Raw genomic sequence first — 18,080 nt, 5'->3', positions numbered from 1 at the left:
TTGAGGACCTCTATCCACTGGTGGAGAATTTTCTGCCCGATGAAGTGACCCGTTCTGTTTTTGGATAGCTCTAATTGTTGTTAAGTTCTTTGTTACATTAAGTTGAAATTTTCATCTCTGTTTGGAGCCAAACAGAATAAGTCATTCTTTCTAGTCATTCTTTCACATGATAGTCCTTTATATACTTGAAGACAAGTGTCATATTTCCATGTTCTCTACTCTAAATGCATTTGTACTCACTCTATGTATGTATGTATGTGTGTATGTATGTATTTCTTATTAATATAGTTTCGGGTTTTAAAATGTTCTCTGGCTTCCTTCAGTTTATCAATGTTCTGTGTATAACATGGCTCCCAGAATTGAACACAATTCTGATGTGCTTCAGCGAGTGCAAAGTATAGCAAAGCTAATACCTTTTTTAAAAAGTTATGATTATTGGACTTCTAGTCACACAGCCCAAGTTTGCATTAGTTTCATTGACTTCCTGTGACTCTTGATTCATTTTTAAAGTTACATTTTTTTTCAGTCAGCAAAAATCTGCTTTCTCTCCCTATTTCCTCCCAAGTCCCCAACCCCCATCCCCAGTGAGAGTGAAAGAAGCACAACTCCTATCACCGAAATGTCTAATCAAACAAAACAAATTTCTGCCTTGGCCATATCTAATAGGGAAATAACTAAATAAATGTCTATGTATATATTTGTGTCTATGTAAATGTTTCATTTTACATTCTTTGTGTTTCACCTCTCCGTGGTGATGTGGATAGCATATTTCTTCCTATAAAATTGTGATTGATTATTACACTGATAAGAATTCCTAAGTCTTTCAAAATTGTTTTTCTTTACAGTAGTGTTATCATTGTATAAATTGTTCTGGTTTTGTTCACTTTACTCTGCATCAGTTCACACAAGTCTTCCCGGGTTTCTCTGAAACTATCCTCTTCATTTCTTACAGCACAAGTATTACATAATATACATATACCATTCCCCAGTTGATGGGCACACCCTCAGATTCTCATTTTTTGCCACCTCAGAAAGAAGTAGAAATATTTTTGTGCCTCCTTAGTTAAGAGTATGTTTTGCTTAAAACTAAACCCTCTCCTCATCTATTCTGTCTAATTTCCCTTTTGCCCTTTTCCCTCCTCTTTCCCTCCTGAGTGAAATGTATTTTTGTACCCATACAATTCTATGTATTCTTACCTCCTTTAACTAGTTTAGATTAGAGGTTCATGTGTTAGCTGCTCTCCCCCTTGTTTGTATAGATGTCAGCTTGTGCATCCTGATTATGTGAGATAATTTTTGCTAACCTTCTTTTCCTTTCCTTCTTTCCCTCCTTCCCCAGTATATTTTTCTTCCCTTCTCTTTCCATTCTTTTTTTTTTTGCCTTTTGGAGGGAAATTGGGGTTAAGCAACTTGCCCAAGGTTACACGGCTAGTTATTTTTGTGTGGGTGTTTAAGTGTCTGAGGCTGGAACCGAACTCAGGTCCTCCTGACTCCAGGACCGGTGCTTTACTCACTGTGCCACCTAGCGGCCCCCATTCTTTTCTTAAGATCATCAAGAGATAACAGAACTCCCAAACCTTGACTAATTAAATTGTCTCTATGATCCCTCATGACAGTAGGATTCAGATATGTATCATCTTACCATATTAGAGTATGAACAGTTTTTCCTTGTTTAGTCCCTTATTCTTGTTTATCCATATTTACATTTTTTGTGTTTCTCTTAACTCTGTGTTTGAATTTTAGTCTCTACACAGCTCTGATCTTTTGGAATGCTTCAAAGACCTCTTATTGCATTAAAAGTCCCACATCTCCTCCGTAGAATTATACCCAGTTTTGCTGAGTGAATTAATTTTGGTTATAAACGTGTCCTTTGCTTGCTGGAATGTTATATTCCAGGCTTTCCATTCCTTTATAGTGGTGACTTCTAAATCATGTGTGATTCTGATTGTGAATTCTTTCTTTCTGGCTATCTGCAGTATTTCTTCTTTGACTTGTAAACACTGGATTTTGACTGTTATGTTCTTGAATGTTTTCAGCTTAGGGATAATTCCAAGAAGTGAACAATGAGTTCTTCTTGTTTCCTTTTTGCCCTCAGATTCTAAGAGATCTGAGCATTTAAGGTTTTTTGAAATATAATATCTAGGGGGTGGCTAGATGGCACAGTGAATAGAGCACCGGCCCTGGAGTCAGGAGGACCTGAGTTCAAAACCGGCATCAGACCCTTAACACAAAAAACTAGCTGTGTGACCTTGAGCAAGTCACTTAACCCCATTGCCCTACCTTCCCCCTCAAAAAAAAAAAAAAGAAACGATATCTAGGTAACATTTTTTCTCATGGTGTTCAGATAGTCCACTTGATGATTCTTAAATTTTTTTTCTCTTTCAATGTTTTCCAGGTCGGTTTTTGCTATGAGATACCTTACATTTTATTTTATTTTTTCAGTGTTTTGACTTTGTCTCATGTAGTCATTGGTTCTGTTTGATCCATTCTGAATTTTAGGGTGTTTGTTTCTTGGACAAAGTTTTATACCTCTTGTGCCAGGCTTTTAATTCCCTTTCCAATTCTTTCTTCTATAGCTCTCATTTATTTTTCAATTTTTCCTTGAGTGCTCTCAAGGACTAATCATTTTCATTGATTAAAAACAATAACTCTTTAAAAATCTTGCTTTATTTCAGAGTTTTTCTCTCAGGCAATGCTTATAGATGTTTTAGAGTCATTCTTTTTCTTCTGGGTCTATATCTTGATCTTCTCTGCCGCAATAACAGTTCTTTACAGTGGGATTTTTTTGTTGTTATTGTTCACTCATTATTCCACCCTATTCCTTTGATATTAGGGCCAATCTCTACACACTTCTGGAGGGAAGGGTTGGGCTAGTCCTGTTGTTACTTTCTTAGGTTATTGAATGTTGTCTTATTACAGGCTTTTGGGGATAGCACAGGCTGAGGACCTGCATGTTTTAGTGCTCCCAAAGTAGTCTGAATCAGAGTAAGGGCTTGACCCCTGGTCTGATTGCTGCATGTTCCTAGTGTGGGTTTGGGTCTGAGCAACAGTTGAGTGCTTGTGGACTCATCCTCTATAAACCAGCCCAGAAAATAAACTCTCCTGGTTCAGAGTAACAGAACTGCAAGCTTCCCTCTGGCCTAGGAATCCTGCCCTGGCTGTTCCTTTGCAGGCATCATGCTAGGATAAAAATTGGAACTGATAATGCTCTCTGCTCCTGGGATCAGAATAAATTCCCTGTGTAGGATCTTTGTCTCCTTTTAATTCTTTGAAGTTCATTATCTCAATTCTGGAGTATGTCAAACAATGTCTGACTTTCCCTTATTTCTCATAAAATGTTAGATAAGGTGACCACTTCTCAAGTTTCTCTTCCTTTCTACTATAGAAAATAGTTTTCCTTTATATTCCCTGATATTACTCTGTCACCTACTTTGATTTTAACAGAGAAGGAGAGATCTGGGTTTGAACCTTATCTCTATTACTCACTAATTGACCTTGAGGAAACTCGGCTAATATCTCTAAGCTTTGATTGACAGCCAAAGTAGCCCTCTGCCCTTGGACAGGCTGTCCCTGTGCCTAGAATACTGTGCGTCTTTGGTTCTGCTTCTTCCCACTATTGTCAAACAGGAATCATAATACTTCTCCCTACCTGATAGATTATGCAAGGATCAAATAAGATTATATATGAGAAACATTTTGAAAAGTATATAAAAAATGTAAGATGTTATTGTTATTATAGCAGGGTAGTGATAGAAGCTGACATATACCTTAACTAGGTAAGTTTAAAAGGAAATATTAGAACTTCTTTTAGGTTTGTCAGGCTGTGTGGCTTGATCACATGCCCTCTTATTTTTCAGCCTTTACGAGTGAAGGTCCCGGAGGCTCTACAGGCTGAGATTGGTAAGTCCTCCAGTCCTATGCTTCACTCCTTCCTTCTATGAGCTGAACCTTGGCCTGATCTCTGTGGAGAAGTACAGCAGTTACTGTAAGGCCTCTATACATTCAAGGTCTAATAGAGGCATTAGAACACACGTGCAAGTAATGTAAGAATGCACTCAAGGCAGCATCTTGATAAATGTGAGCGGCTTCACTGTGAGTGTGGTCATTTCAATTTAACAGGCATTTGTCAAGCATCCAGTATGTGCCGGGTGCTGGGATAGGTGCTGGAGCTTACGTTCTGTTTCAGGAAAACACCACGTGAACATTACATAAAGAGTTAGGTGTAGGGACTGGACCTGTGATTTCATGGAAGAAATTCCCTCTACCAGTGCAGGCTGTCACCTGCTCTGCAACTGTAGTCTTACAGAGTTGCCCAGAGCCCTGGGAAGGGTCCCACATCCAGGATGTATCAGAGGTAGGGCTGGCATCCAGATCTTCCTGACTTTGAGTCAGCTCTATCTACTATGCCATACTGCCTTTTGTATAACACAGAATTATATAAAATAAATACAGAGTAGTTCAGGGAAATGAGACAAACGTTTAATGACAAGATGGGCCTCTGGGAGGAGGTGGCACTTGATCTGAGACTTGAAGTAAGCTAGGGAAGAGGTGGTACTAAGGAGTGGATGGAAACCTATGCCAAGGTATAGGGGCAAGAAATTGAATGTCATGTATAGGAAATAGTAAGTATGCCACTTTGCCTGAAATGTAGGCATGTATAAGGGGGAGTTTTATATATATAAGATCAGTAAGGAAAAATAAATTGGAGCCAGATTGTGAAAGGTTTTCAATACCGATCAATCAGTAAGCATTTTATTAAGTACCTACAGCATGCAAGGCACTGTACCAAACATAGGGTATATAAAAACAAAAGTGAAAATACCCCTTGGCCTCAAGGAACTTAAGGTCTAGGAGGAAGAGATAACATGTACAAATCTTGGTAAATAAAAAATGGACACCAGGTACCTTTGGGGTAAAAAATTACTCTTTTTTGGAGCAGCTAGGTGGCGCAGTGAATAGAGCACTGGCCCTGGAGTCAGGAGGTCCTGAGTTCAAATGTGACCTCAGACACTCAACACTTACTAGCCTTGTGACCTTGGGCAAGTCACTTAACCCCAATTGTCCTGCCTCCCCCCTCCAAAAATTACTCTTTTTTGAGGGGGATTAAGAAAGGCTTCATTAGAGATGGGGATTCTGAGATAGGAAGGAGAGGCAGGGGCAGTTCAAAGATGTGAGATGTAGATCTGTGTATGAGAAATGGTCAGAAGGCCAGTTTGGCTGGATCACACTGTGCATGAAGGAGAGTAATATGAAATAAGTCTGAAAAGGAAGATTGGGTCCTTGTTTTGAACAGCTTTAAATGTCAAATAGTTTGTATAGTATCCTAGAAACAACAGGGAACCATGAATGCTTTTTGGGTAGAACAGTAAAGTAGTCAGACCTGTGCTTTAGGAATATCAGCCTTTGAAGGATGAACTTGGTAAAGGCAGAGACTAGCAGTAGTGGGGACCAGGTAGGAAGCTATTCTCCAAACCAAGAGGTGATGAGAGTCACAACTAGGATCGTGGTCCTATGAGTAGAGAGAAGAATATGGTTGTGAGGCATGTTGTAGAGGTTGACTCAACAAAGTTTAGGAACTGATTGGCTGTATATGGTGAGGTAGAATGAAACCTGACTCTTAAGACTATGAACCTGGAGGAGATGGGGAGGATCAGGAAAGAAGGGAGGGTGGACCAGGACCTGGGAGAGGGGGGAGGAGGTGTTTGCCACCAATTTACTATGTAACTTTGGGCAAGTCATTTGTCTCAGTTTAGTTTCCTTATCTCTAGGGAGACAGCACAACACGAGAACACTGCATGTGGAGTCAAAAGGTCTGTGTTTGAGCTTGACTCCAGTACTTCATAGGTCTGTAACAATGAGGCAGTAATTTTTCCTTTGTGAGTTGGTTTTCTCGTCTGCAAGATGAAAATAATCTTACTTGAATTACTTAACTCACAAGAGTGAGGAAAACATTTTGTAAAGTCTGAAAGCACCATATAAACATGAGCTATTTTTTTAATGTAGCTTTTGGACCAAATTTCTAAAGTTGTAAAACAATTCTACAAGCTGATAGTGAGAGAAAATAAAGTCAGATAACGTCGATGATGGAGAATTTCTGGAAGATTATTTTGAGTTAGAATTAGAAAAGGAAACTATTAGCAGTTTCCTCAGACTAGCCACTCTCTTTACAAATGCTGTTCCTAATGTCTCTCTTTAATATCTAAATATCTGTGTAAAGAATAAATTTGCATGAATGGAATAGAGTCGTGAAGAATGTGGAGGAATCAGGGGCATTTTGTCAGGGATGTATTAAAAGTCCGTGCTGAGATCAGATGCCACAGAATTTGTCTTGTTGGTTGTTACTATTATTCAGTCACTTCATGTGGGTCCAACTGTGGCCCCATGTGAAGTTTTCTTGGTGGAGATACTGGAGTGGTTTGCCATTTTCTTCCCCAGGTCATTTAAAAAAATGAGGAAACTGAGGCAAAGAGGGTTAAATATCTGGCCCAAGATCACACAGCTAGTAAGTGGCTGAGGCTGGATTTGAACTCAGATCTTCCTAACTCCAGGCCTGGCACTCTATACTCTGTGCCATCTAGCTTTCCACAGGTCTCATTAGTCAGTGAATAAACAAGCATTTGTTATGTTCCTAAGGCATTATGCTAAGTACTTAGGATGCAAAGAAAGGCAAAAGCCAGTCCCTTATCTCAAGAAACTCACAGTCAAATGGGGCAGACTATATACAGACATCTAGGTAAAAGTAATATATGCACAAGATAAATTGAAGATAGTAGAGAGAAGGAACTGATGATAAAGAGGTCTGAGAAAGCCTTTTTACAGAAAGTAGGATTTGAGCTGAGACCAAAGGAAACCAAAGAAGTCAGTCAGGACATGAGGAGGGAAAGAATCCCGTATATAAAGGAGGGAAAATACTCAGAGTTGGAAGGATGGAGTATCTTGTGCAAGGAACCTTATGGAGACTAGTGTCACTGGAGGGGAGCAAAATGTTAAGACTGGAAAGGTAAGAAAGGGTCAGGCTATACAGGGTTTCAAAAGCCAAACAGACAATTTCCTATTTGATCCTGGAATTGAGAGAGAGCTACTGGAATTTCTTGAATGGAAAGGTGACTTCCTCTGACCTGGGCTTTGGGAAGATCATTTTGATGGCTGAATGGTGGATGGACTAGAGTAGAAAAAGACTTGAGGCAGAGAAACCAATCAGAAATCTCTTGTAGTAGTGTCTTCAGCACGGTGGTGGCAGTGTCAGAGGAGAAAAGGGGAATAAGCAAGGGAATCAAGAAGCCATAGAAACAGATTGGATCTGGAAGAATGAGAAAGGGAGCTTGGGTGTATACCTGGGAGCATGGTTCCCTCTACAGTAAGAGGGAGTTTGGGGAAAGCGGGAGAGAATGAGTTTGGTTTTGTGCCTTTTGAACTTGAGATATCTACTGGACTTCCATTTTTGGCAGTTGGATATAAGAGTAGAGAGAGGTCTGCTGAGAGGCCCTCTCAGTGGAAAGTAGATTTTCCAGAAATCCTCTCCATTCTTATCTTTGGGACCTGGATGCACAGTCTTGGTTTTTTGATCTAGGAATGACCCACCATGTCCAAGCCTCAGTTTACCCCAGTTAAGGTGAAGTTCCATAGTTCAAGGTCTCTAAGAATCATTATTGTCTTTGTCATCTTCTGTATCTTCTCACTGGTAGATTTGCGCCTGCGCAACAATGAAGATGTACGTAGTGCATTGTCTGAGGCCCAAGAAGCAGCAATGCCAGAGATCCAGGAACAGATCCAAGACTACAGGTGTGACAGCCTTTCCTTCAGGGCCAGGAAGAGGTTGGGTATTGTTTAACAGGGTCTCGTATTGGCCAGCACAGCACAGGTCCAATAGAGGACAGTGAACCAGAGGGTTGGTAGGGGTTACTGAGCTTTTTCAGTCTCCCTTTGACCTTCCCTGCAGATTTGCTTAAATGATTTTTTTTGACCTTCCTCGTTTTTCTTGTTTCTCCAATGATCTGTTTCTCACTGTTTTCTGATTTTTTTTTTGTCTCTTGAGTGGTTCTGTTGATATATGTACATGTCTTTGTCTTTCCTTCTCCCTCTGCTGTTATGTTTCCCTCTGGTAGGACAAAGCGAACCATGGGCCTGGGCAGTCTCTATGGAGAAAATGACCTTCTGGACTTGGATGGGGACCCCCAGCGGGAGCGGCAAATTGCTGAGAGACAGTTAGCTGCCCTTGGAGATATCCTGTAAGTGTCTGGACCCTCATATCAAAAAACTTAGCTGGGTGTCTAGAATACCTGGGCCCTTTCCTAACCCCCTCCCTACATACCCTTTTAGCCTTCTTTCTAAATTCGGTTCTTCCCCTCTTGAAGATGGGGAAATATGAGGGCAGCCAGGTGGCGCAATGAGTAAGAGCGCCGGCCCCAGCGTTGGGAGACCTAGGGTTGGTTCCGGCCTCAGATACTTGGTACCCACACTAAAAATAACTGGCCGTGTAACCTTGAGCAAGTTACTTAACCCCAATTGCTTTAAAAAAAAAAAAAGGATCGGGAAATAAATTCCTTCCCTCTATTCTTCTAGAAAGGCAGGAGTTTTTGAATGGGCTATAACAATTTTTAAAGGAATCACAAAGTATGGAGCTTATAAAGTTAACCAACAGCTTTTTAGGAGTAGTGGAAAATTGTAGGCTTCAGAAACAGGAAATAATCTTTCCACCTTTTCCTTCCTGCACAGCCTCTTCCACCATTCTTTGCCTTTTGGGAAGGGTCTCAGAGTGATCCCATACCAAGTCATTATGTATGATATACTTATGATAAGTAAGGGACAAGCTATGAATGAGATTGCTTCCTAGAGTAATGCCTTCCTCTTTTCTCTCCATTCTCCTCTACTTCACCCCTACCCCTATCCCCTAGCATTTGCTTCAGAAAGCAGATGGACCTGTCTTAAGAAAAATTGAACCATTTTTAATAATCGTGGCTGGAAAACTAAACTAAACTAAGCTTATTAAGTAGTTTCCGGAGCAGCTGCTGCTTACTATATCTGTCCAGCTCCATTTCCCAAAGCAATATAGACTCCTGTGATGTAAGTCTCAACATCAGAGGCCTCTGTGGGTGGTGATAAGTTCTTATCCCGGACCAAACTTTGCCATTAGCTAACTCTAACCTTGAGCGAGTCATTTCGTTTCTCTCTAAACCTTAGTTTCCTCATTTGTAAAATGAATGGGTTGAATGTTTTCTAAGGGCCTTTCTAGCCCTAAACTCCTGTGAACACACTGTGAGAACTTTAGCGAGGAATTTTACTTTGTTTTTACTTTTTGTCAAATAGATAAATTATCTTAGCTCTTTTCTACCTATGTAGAAAGAATCTAATAGATGGTATTTTTACAAGTGATGTGAGAACCGTGGCTGTCATAGAACTAAAATGGAACAAATTAAGCCACTCATTTATGATAATGGCCCTTTGACCTTTGACACTTTATTTTTATTTTTAAGCAATCGGGGTTAAGTAACTTGCTCAAGGTTACACGGCCAGTTATTTCTGGGTGTGGTGCTGAGTGTCTGAGCCCGGGATTCGATCTCCAGGTCGTTCCAACACTGGAGCCGGTGCTCTTACTCACTGAGCCACCTGGCCGCCCCGACCTTTGACATTTTAAATAGCTCTCTTTGACTCACCTCTGAAGATTTTTTTCTAACCCATCTTTTTTTGCTGCAGTTTTAGCCCAGTTTTCTTCTGGTCCTTAGTAAAAATAGAAAAGAGCATTTTCTTCCCTAATAACTCTTTGGTAGCTTAGACATATACAAAATTGCCCTGCAAAAGACTTCTACTATGTTCTTTCCTCCTGGGATGGTAGAAGCATCATGATCATCTTCCAATATTTCTTAAGTGCCTCCAAGGCATCAGAGTTCTCACCCCCTGTGCCCCAAGCTGTCTCCATCACCATGATTCTGATCTTCCTATCAAAATGATTCCCTCCCCCTCCTCTCTGTCCTCTGCCTTTCTTCAAGAAGAAACTTGCCTTCCTTTCAATTGCTGAACATAGACCAGCACTTCCTCGCTGCCTGAGTCATCTTGCCTTCATTTTTGTCCTTGCAGGTCCAAGTACGAGGAAGATCGGAGGTGAGTAAGTATATAGTATTCTCTGTTTGCATTCTCCAGATGTTGCCCTTTAGTTGTGTCTGGGTTAAAGGGCAGTTGGTTGTGAACATCATTTTTGTCCCCTTCCAGGTTGCTTTTCTGTGGGTAAAAGTTACCAAAATCTAAGACTGTTGAGTATTTCAGTTTAAGTCTTAAATGACCTTTGTGGTCATAAAGGTTGGAGGGGCCATCTATGCCATTCTTTTGCCTAGGGATTAAATCTGTCCAGCTCTAGTTAAAACTCAACATTCTTTTGTCTAACCTTCATTTCATAGTTCCTGAGAGTTTGGTACTTCTACCCTGCCCCACTTCTATTTCATTGAAAAGCAAATATGTTAATGACACTAAAAGTCAACTCTTGGTTGTCTGAATTAATAGAGGGAGAAGTCAGTAATAATGAAAAGACAACAGTCGTATCTATTTACTTTGAAAATATGTTGATTTTTTTTTTTTGCACTAAAGCTGATTTTTGGTTTTTTTTTTTAGGATAGTATGAATCTGAATTTGCCTTCCCTGAGTCATATTTATTAAGGGAGGATGGGTATATGTACTCAAGGAATACAAATTCATTTTGTTCCCATGGAAGCAGGAATGTGCAGGAGGAAAAGAGGAAACCAGTCTGAGATAAAATATTTGCTGTAGATAGTATACATAGTGTTTGTAGTTCACCTGCAAATTATTGAGACTTGAGTTTAACCTTAGACCTCTGAAAAGTTTCAGTTGCCACCAGCTTTTCTTCCAGTTCTTTATGTTTCAGTGCCAGGGTTGAGAGAGAACTGGGAGCTCCCTAGATCTGGTCTGGCTCCTGACCATAACTGAAAGAAGCACCCTGAGCAGACATTAGACCTCATGCTTCCCCTCAAATCCTTTGTTTCTTTGTTCTAAGACTGACATTAGCAGCCTTTATTTTTTTGGGGGGGGTGTCTTTAATGAAGGTCATTAAGGGAAAGGAAAGGATGCATGACTATTTGCTGGGCATTATAGTTTTAGAAGATGCTTCTTGTTCAGGGGAAGTTTGGAATAGGTGACCTCTAAGGTCCCTTCTAACTTTCAAATTCTGTGAAAGTTATAGGAGTTAGTATTGATTTACTTCCCTCCATCCATCTGGAAAAGTTGTATGCCATTCTACCTTAAGAGAGATAAGATTATGACACCATTTGCAGGTTTTTTACATGTTCACTGTTCCCAAGGGAACATTTTCAGAGGAAGTTCTGGGTCCCTTGGCAGAACAAAAACCCTGACCTTACCACAACCCCTTAGGGGCCATTGGGGGCCTCCTTGAGCAGTTTGCACGAGGCATAGGACTCAGGAGTATCCAGCAGCACTCTGTGAGCTATTGTAGGCTCATACAATCTCCATTTCCACCTCCTCCCCCTCCCCAGCTGAGCCACTGGAGGAACCAAGCCATGAGAGCCCTGAAGTAGTGGGATTTCCCCCCAGATCCATTCTTAGGGAGTCTCTTGCCACCACATGGCAGCCCACAGGAATGCGCCCAGCCTGTGGGCTGTCTCTGCAAAGCTGTACATTTCTGACTGTGACCATTACCCTCTATTCCCTTTTTTGGTCTTCCTTAAAAAAAAGCCTACCTGCCCCCACTGCCACTCCCCAACACCTTCCCCCCCAATTCTGTCCAGATCCTTTCACCCCTGGAACCTGCAGTGCTCTAAGCAACCTGTGAAGGCAGCGTTTCTGGGGGGAGGCCCTTGGTTGTTATTGCTGGGGATTAGGGGGAGAGGCCATCTGCACTGAGAAGAAATGATTGTGGCACAAGGAATAGAAACGTTGGAATCAAAAACAAAAGCAAACAGCTTTTTTAAAGCAAGATTACCTCTCGCTCAGAAGTCAGTTTTGAGACCAAATGCCCTTGACCAGCCTCTCTTTTGCAGTGTTTCCATGGACTTTGCTCTTAACACCTATATGAGCCATGCTGGGATCCGACTTCGGGAGGCACGGCCCTCCACAGCAGAGAAGTCCCAGGCCGTCCCAGACAAGGACAAGTGGCTGCCCTTCTTCCCCAAGACTAAGAAGGTGACCAGTGGTCTTTCATCCAGTTTGAAAACAAGCATTTCTTCTTTTTATTAAATCATATTACATATTGAGACAGTTTGTAACATTCATTTTTATATAAAATTTCAAGTTCTAAATTTTCTCCCTCCTTCCTTTACCTCCTCCCTCCCTAAGATGATAAGCAATTTGATATAAGTTATATATGTGCAATCATGTGAAACCTATTTCTATGTTAGTCATGTTGTGAAAGAAGAAACAGGCCAAAAGAAAAAAAATATAAAAAAAATCAAAGTGAAAATAGTATGTTTCCATCTGCATTCAGACTCCATTAGCTCTTTCTCTGCATGTGGATAGGATTTTGTTACATGATTCCTTTGGAATTGTCTTGGATCATTGCTGGGAAGAGCTAAGTCAGTCATAGTTGACCATCACACAGTGTTGCTGATGCTACATATAATGTTTTCCTGATTCTGTTTACTTTGCATCAGTGCATATCTTCCCAAGTTTCTCTAAAATCATCCTGCTTGTTTCTTATAGAACAATAGTATTCCATCACATTCATATACCACAACTTGTTCAACCATTTCTCAATTGATGGGCATCCCCCCAATTTCCAGTACTTTGTCACCACAAAAAGAGCTGCTATAAACATTTTTGTACTTGTAAGACCTTTTTCCTTTCTTATCATCTCTTTGGGGTACAGACCTGGTAGTGGTATTGCTAGATCAAAGGGTATGCACAGTTTGGTTGCCCTTTGGTCATAGTTCCAAATTGCTCTGCAGAATAGTTGGATCAGTTCACAACTCCACCATCAGTCAGTCCATTAGTATTCCAATTTTACTGCATTCCCTCCAACATTTTTCATTTTCCTTTTCTATCATATTAGCCAATCTGATAAGTATGAGGTGGTACCCCAGAGTTGTTTTAATTTGTGTTTCTCTAATCAAAAGTGACTTGGAGCCTTTTTTCATATGACTATAGATAGCTTTGATTTATTCATCTGAAAACTGAACAGGCATATATTCTGTACCTTCTCTGCACTAGACATCAGGAATATGAAAGCAGCAAATGAAGTTTGTTTCTTTGTCATTGCCCTAAGAGCTTACAATTCTATTGAGCTAGGTAACATGAACCTGAAAAAGTATATACAGTGCCATAGGGATTTTTTTGTTTGCTTCATGTATGAGGGTTTTCTAAAAACCAGATCTATGATTTCATTGGTGTAGGGAATTCTTAGGAAGGAGCTTCTTCTACCAGTGCAAATAGTCACTATCTGTGCTAGTTAGGGTCTTAGAGAGTTCCTGAAGCAGTGAGAGATAAAGTACAGGCTAGGGAAGGCATCACACAGAAAATGGTCCTTCTGAGCAGAGTTTAGCTCTGAGGGGGTTTCTAGGAGGCAGAGGTGAGGAGGGAGAGGGCATTGCAGGCATGGGGATCAGCCTGGGCAAAGACACAGGGACAGGAAATGAGAAACAGCTAGGACACCAGCTTGGCCAGATGTCAAGGCATCTTGACTTACTAATACAGTAAGGTTAGAAATAGGAAGGGAGGCTGGAACCAGTCTGTGAATCAGTCAATAGGTATTTTTAAGCATATATTATCTTCCATGAACTGTGCTAAGTGCTGGGGATATGGAGTAGCTTAAAAACTTATTTTAAAGAGTTCACAGTTCAATGGAGACAACATGCAAACAGCTGTGTACAAAGAAAAAAAACATGCAGAAGATAAGATGGAGATAATCTTTGAGGGAAGACACTAAGGCTAAAAACTTGGAAAACAGCTTCTTCCAGAAGGGAAGACAGGATACTGAGATGAGGAAAGAGAGTTTCAGGCATGAGGCATTAAAAATGCACTTAGGAGATCAAGTGTCTTTTTTAAGGAATAGCAAAGACACCAGTATGACTAGGTCAAAGTATGTAGAAAGGAGCAAATAAAGTGAAAGCATACTGGAAAGGTAGGGAGGAATTGATTTATGTAGGATTTTGAACACCAAACAGGATGTATTTGATATCAGAAGTGGCAGAGGGCTACTGGAATTTTTGAATAGGGAAGAAGTGGTATAGTTAGAACTGTGCTTTAGAAATATGATTTTAACTGCAAGAGGGAGGATGGACTGGAGTGGAGAGAAGCTTGAAGCAGAGAGATCAATCAGTCTGTAGTAGTCTAGGTGTGAGGTAATGAGGGTCTTTGCCAGAGTGGTGGCAGTGTCAGCGGAGAGAAAGAGAATTTCAGTGGCTCATGTTGCACAGGTGAAATCAATAAGCCTTACTAGCTGATTAGATGTGGAGAATGAGAGGTAGTGAAGAGTTCAGGATGATACCTAGGTTGCAAGCCTGGGAACTTCAGAAAGGAAAGGGTTTAGGTGAAGGGGTGGGGAGCCTGCAGCCACATGTGGCCTTCTAGGTCCTTGAGTGCAGCCTTTTGACTGAGTCCCAGTTTTATAGAACAAATCCTTTTATTAAGGGAATTTATGCTGTGAAGTTAGATTCAGAGGGCTATACTTGAGGACCTAGAGGGCCACATGTATCCTCAAGGCCACAGGTTCACCACCCCTGGGTTAGAGGGAAAGAGAGTATGTTCAGTTTTAGACATGTGCATAGGATTTCCATTGTGAGATGTCTGAAAGGACATTTGGAGTTGCAAGCCTGAAGCTCAGCAGATGAGTTCATCCAATACAGTAGTATGGCAGGATAAGGGAAGGGAACCCAGGACAGCCTTGGCGGTATCCACAATTAGTGGGTAAGATGTGGATGAAGATCCAGCAAAGGACACTGAGGAGAATTTTAAATCCTAAACGAAGTTTGCATTTCATTCTAGAGGTAATACAAAGTCACTGAACTTTCTCAAGTCTGAAAAATGGAATGATTAGACCTATCCTTTATAATAATATCATCTTGGCAAATATATTGGGTATGGATTAGAAGTGGGGAGGGATTTAAGGCAAAGAGACCAGTCAGAAGGCTATTGCAGTTGTCTGGGAGAAAGGCAATAAAACCGGGAATGGCATAGTGGTCATGTATACAAAAATAAGGAGAGGTTGTACAGGTAGAAACCAGATTTGTCAACCAGTTATACTTTGGGGTGAAAGAGAATGAAAAATTAATTTCGGTGTTATAAACCTAAGTAATTGTTTTCAGCATTGAATTAAGGACATTTTAGAAGAGGGAGTGAGTTTGTGAGAAAAAGATTGAGGTATGTTTTTGACATGTTAAATTTTTAGAAGCCTTTTCGATATCCAATTGAGAATGTCCATTACTTCCCTTCACGAGTTCTGTATTTTAGGGAAACTCTCCTTCTTAGTGTTTCTCATATATGAGAAACTTCATTTTCCATCTCTGTGCCTTTGCACAAATTATTCCCCATGCCTAGAATGCACTTCCTTCTCACTTCTACCTCTTAGAATTCCTAACCTCTTTCAAAATGTAATTCAGGTACCACTGTGACCATGAGACCTTTCTTTATCCCCCTCAGTGCTTTCCCTTCTGATATTACCTTATATTTATGTATAGACTTAGGGTTGTACATGTTGTCTCTTCTGGTAGGGAGGTAAGTGCCTTGAAGGCAGACACTGTTGTATTTTTGTCTCAACACTTACTATAATGTTTGACACAAAAGTTACTTAATAAATGCTTGTTGATTGCTACAGGACTGGAGCTCAGGATGGATAGGAGGACTCAGTAAATAGATCTAAGAGTCATAGGCATAGAGAAGGGAATTAAACCTGTGATTGCTAATGAGGTCGTAGTGTAGAGAGAAGAGAGTCTAGGACAGAGTCTAGAGGTATATCCACGGTTTGGGTGGGATATGTATAATTATTCAACAAAGGTCAGAAGAGAACCAAGAGAGAGCTGTTCATTAAAAAAAAATCCAGAGATAAGAGTGTATCCATGAAGAGAATGTGGTTGAGTATCAAATGCTGTAGAGAGATCAAGGGTACAGATTGAAAACAAGACATCAAATATGTTGGTTAAAAGATTGTTGGTAACTTTGGAGAAAGATGTTGCAGTTGAATGATGAGGTCAGAAACTAGACTGCAGAGGATTGAGAAGTAAGACAAAAGGAAGTGAAGCACATGAGAGTAGAGAGCGTTTTCTAGGAGTTTAGTTGTGAAAGGAAAGAGTAATAGTGCTGTAACTTAGGCGGGAGAGTAGAGTTCAGTGAATTTTTTTAAGAATGGGGGAGACTTGGGTCTGTAGGCAGCAGGCAAGGAACCAGTAGGTAGAGAATGAGAAATAGAGAAAGAAGTATGGGCAACCTGCTGGAGAGATGAGAGAGGATAGGATCAAGGGGGCATGGAAGGGGGTTGGCCTTGATGAGAATGGCCACCTTTTAGAGGGTGGTGATGATGTCAAGGTTTTTTATACGTAGAGAAGAGGAAAAGAGAGAAAATGTGGTAAATGGCCTTTATTTTCTTATTAAAATATTCTTTGAGTTTAAGAAACTTATGACTATACTCTTGCAATTATCACTACTTTTGGACTAAAAGAGGGCTACTACTTAACAGCTACCCCAGGGATATCCCTTTTGTTTTGGACTTGGAATAAATTTGAATACAGGCATTTTGAAAAATGGTGGGAGATGAAAATATGCCAGAACTTACTTCCTCTCATTTTTAAAAATATAGATATAACTGTCACCCCTAAAGCTGTCAGTGCACAATGACATCTACATACCATTTTCTAGTCAGTATCAGACTCCAGGGAGAATTGACTGGTAAGGCTTAGTCTTGGGGCTTTCCAACCACAGTCCCACCATAATTCCTTCCTATTTCAGCAGAGCAGCAATGCCAAGAAGGAAAAGGATGCTTTGGAAGATAAGAAGCGGAACCCCATCCTCAAATATATTGGGAAGCCAAAAAGTTCCTCTCAGAACAGTGAGTATCCAGGCAGCTCCCATTTTCCTGAAAGCTGGAAGCGGGCAGTCCCCTGCTTCTGTGGATTAATAGCTTCCCATCAGCACTGCTTAGTCTCACCTCAGGTTACATCTGTTTGAGATTTTTAGAACTAGAAGGAATCATTTAGAGCCAGCTACTTGATTCAAGAATTCCAATCCAGTTAGAGCAAATTGAATAGCTCTTTGAATCAGCACATTCTTAGGTTCAACTTATGGTTTTCCTTGCATCAAGAATGTTCTTGGGGTGGTGGATGTAAGGGGAAAAAAGTATTGTTTGCTGGTGTTAGCTTTCCCCCCTCCTTACTACTCTCCTCAACCCTGAGGTGTATCCCTGTTGCAAAGGATCCTGAGGAGTTTTGGTCAGTTTCGGTCCTTTGATGGAGTTGATTCAGTCTCTGAGATCTTGCCAGTCTTGACAATGACCTGACCCCCCCAAGGGATCTCAAAACTGACCTCGTATACTTAACGGACCTTAAGTATGTGTGGTTTGTTAGGAAGAAACCGCTGTTATACCTTCTCTCTTGCCCCCCAAGCTAGTTGCTTGTTTGCTCTACTCTTCTGCCCCCAAGGAATGAATGGAATTAGAGTTGAGGAGGGTAACTATGAGAAAAGAATAAGGGATGAGCTTTCTCTCAGAAGGTCGGAATCATTTCTGGGTTGTCTTTCATTTGCCTCTCTTTTTTAATTTTCTGGTTTGATGTGATTTTTGTTTGTTTTGATTCTTAAAGAGTTAATTTGACTTTTCATGGTTTCTTTTTGTGTGTTCGTTTTTTGTTTTAGCATTTCATGCCCCTTGTCCCCCGTGGAAGGTAAAAGGACCCACTTTCTTTTGGGATTATCTTCGTGTTCAGCTTTATCATCCTTAAATCTTCTTTTTCCTATTGCCTTCTCTCCCACCAAGCACTCTCTTTTGCCCAGGAGTTCCCAGTTACTCAGAGTCCCTACCTGGCCCAGTGGTCTAGGAATAAGGGCAGCCCCTTTCTATTCTATAAAGATATCCTGGAAGTTCTGCCTTTTACCTGCCCCATGAGGACTCTTCACCTCTCTCATGTCCTGTAGCTCAG

The 18,080-nt window shown here is 40.7% G+C and overlaps 1 protein-coding gene across 2 annotated transcripts in view; it reads left to right on the top strand.

Moving 5' to 3' along the window:
- The window catches only part of ARHGEF11 (Rho guanine nucleotide exchange factor 11), a 158,164-nt gene that overhangs the window by 116,393 nt on the left and 23,691 nt on the right, over positions 1-18,080 (top strand). The window contains exons 16-21 of one of the 2 annotated variants that reach the window (XM_069062841.1): positions 3,858-3,900; positions 7,686-7,782; positions 8,106-8,228; positions 10,075-10,098; positions 12,003-12,144; positions 16,897-16,996. In XM_069062841.1, coding sequence (XP_068918942.1) covers positions 3,858-3,900; positions 7,686-7,782; positions 8,106-8,228; positions 10,075-10,098; positions 12,003-12,144; positions 16,897-16,996 — 529 coding nt within the window. The remainder of the gene's footprint in view (positions 1-3,857; positions 3,901-7,685; positions 7,783-8,105; positions 8,229-10,074; positions 10,099-12,002; positions 12,145-16,896; positions 16,997-18,080) is intronic. The other variant, XM_069062842.1, reaches the window with a different exon arrangement.

Source organism: Petaurus breviceps, unplaced genomic scaffold (genome assembly GCF_028583685.1).
Source record: "Petaurus breviceps papuanus isolate PSGF00001 unplaced genomic scaffold, PetGlider_PUasm1.0 90510, whole genome shotgun sequence".
Lineage (NCBI taxonomy): Eukaryota > Metazoa > Chordata > Mammalia > Diprotodontia > Petauridae > Petaurus > Petaurus breviceps.
This window is presented reverse-complemented; position numbering and strand designations above follow the sequence as displayed.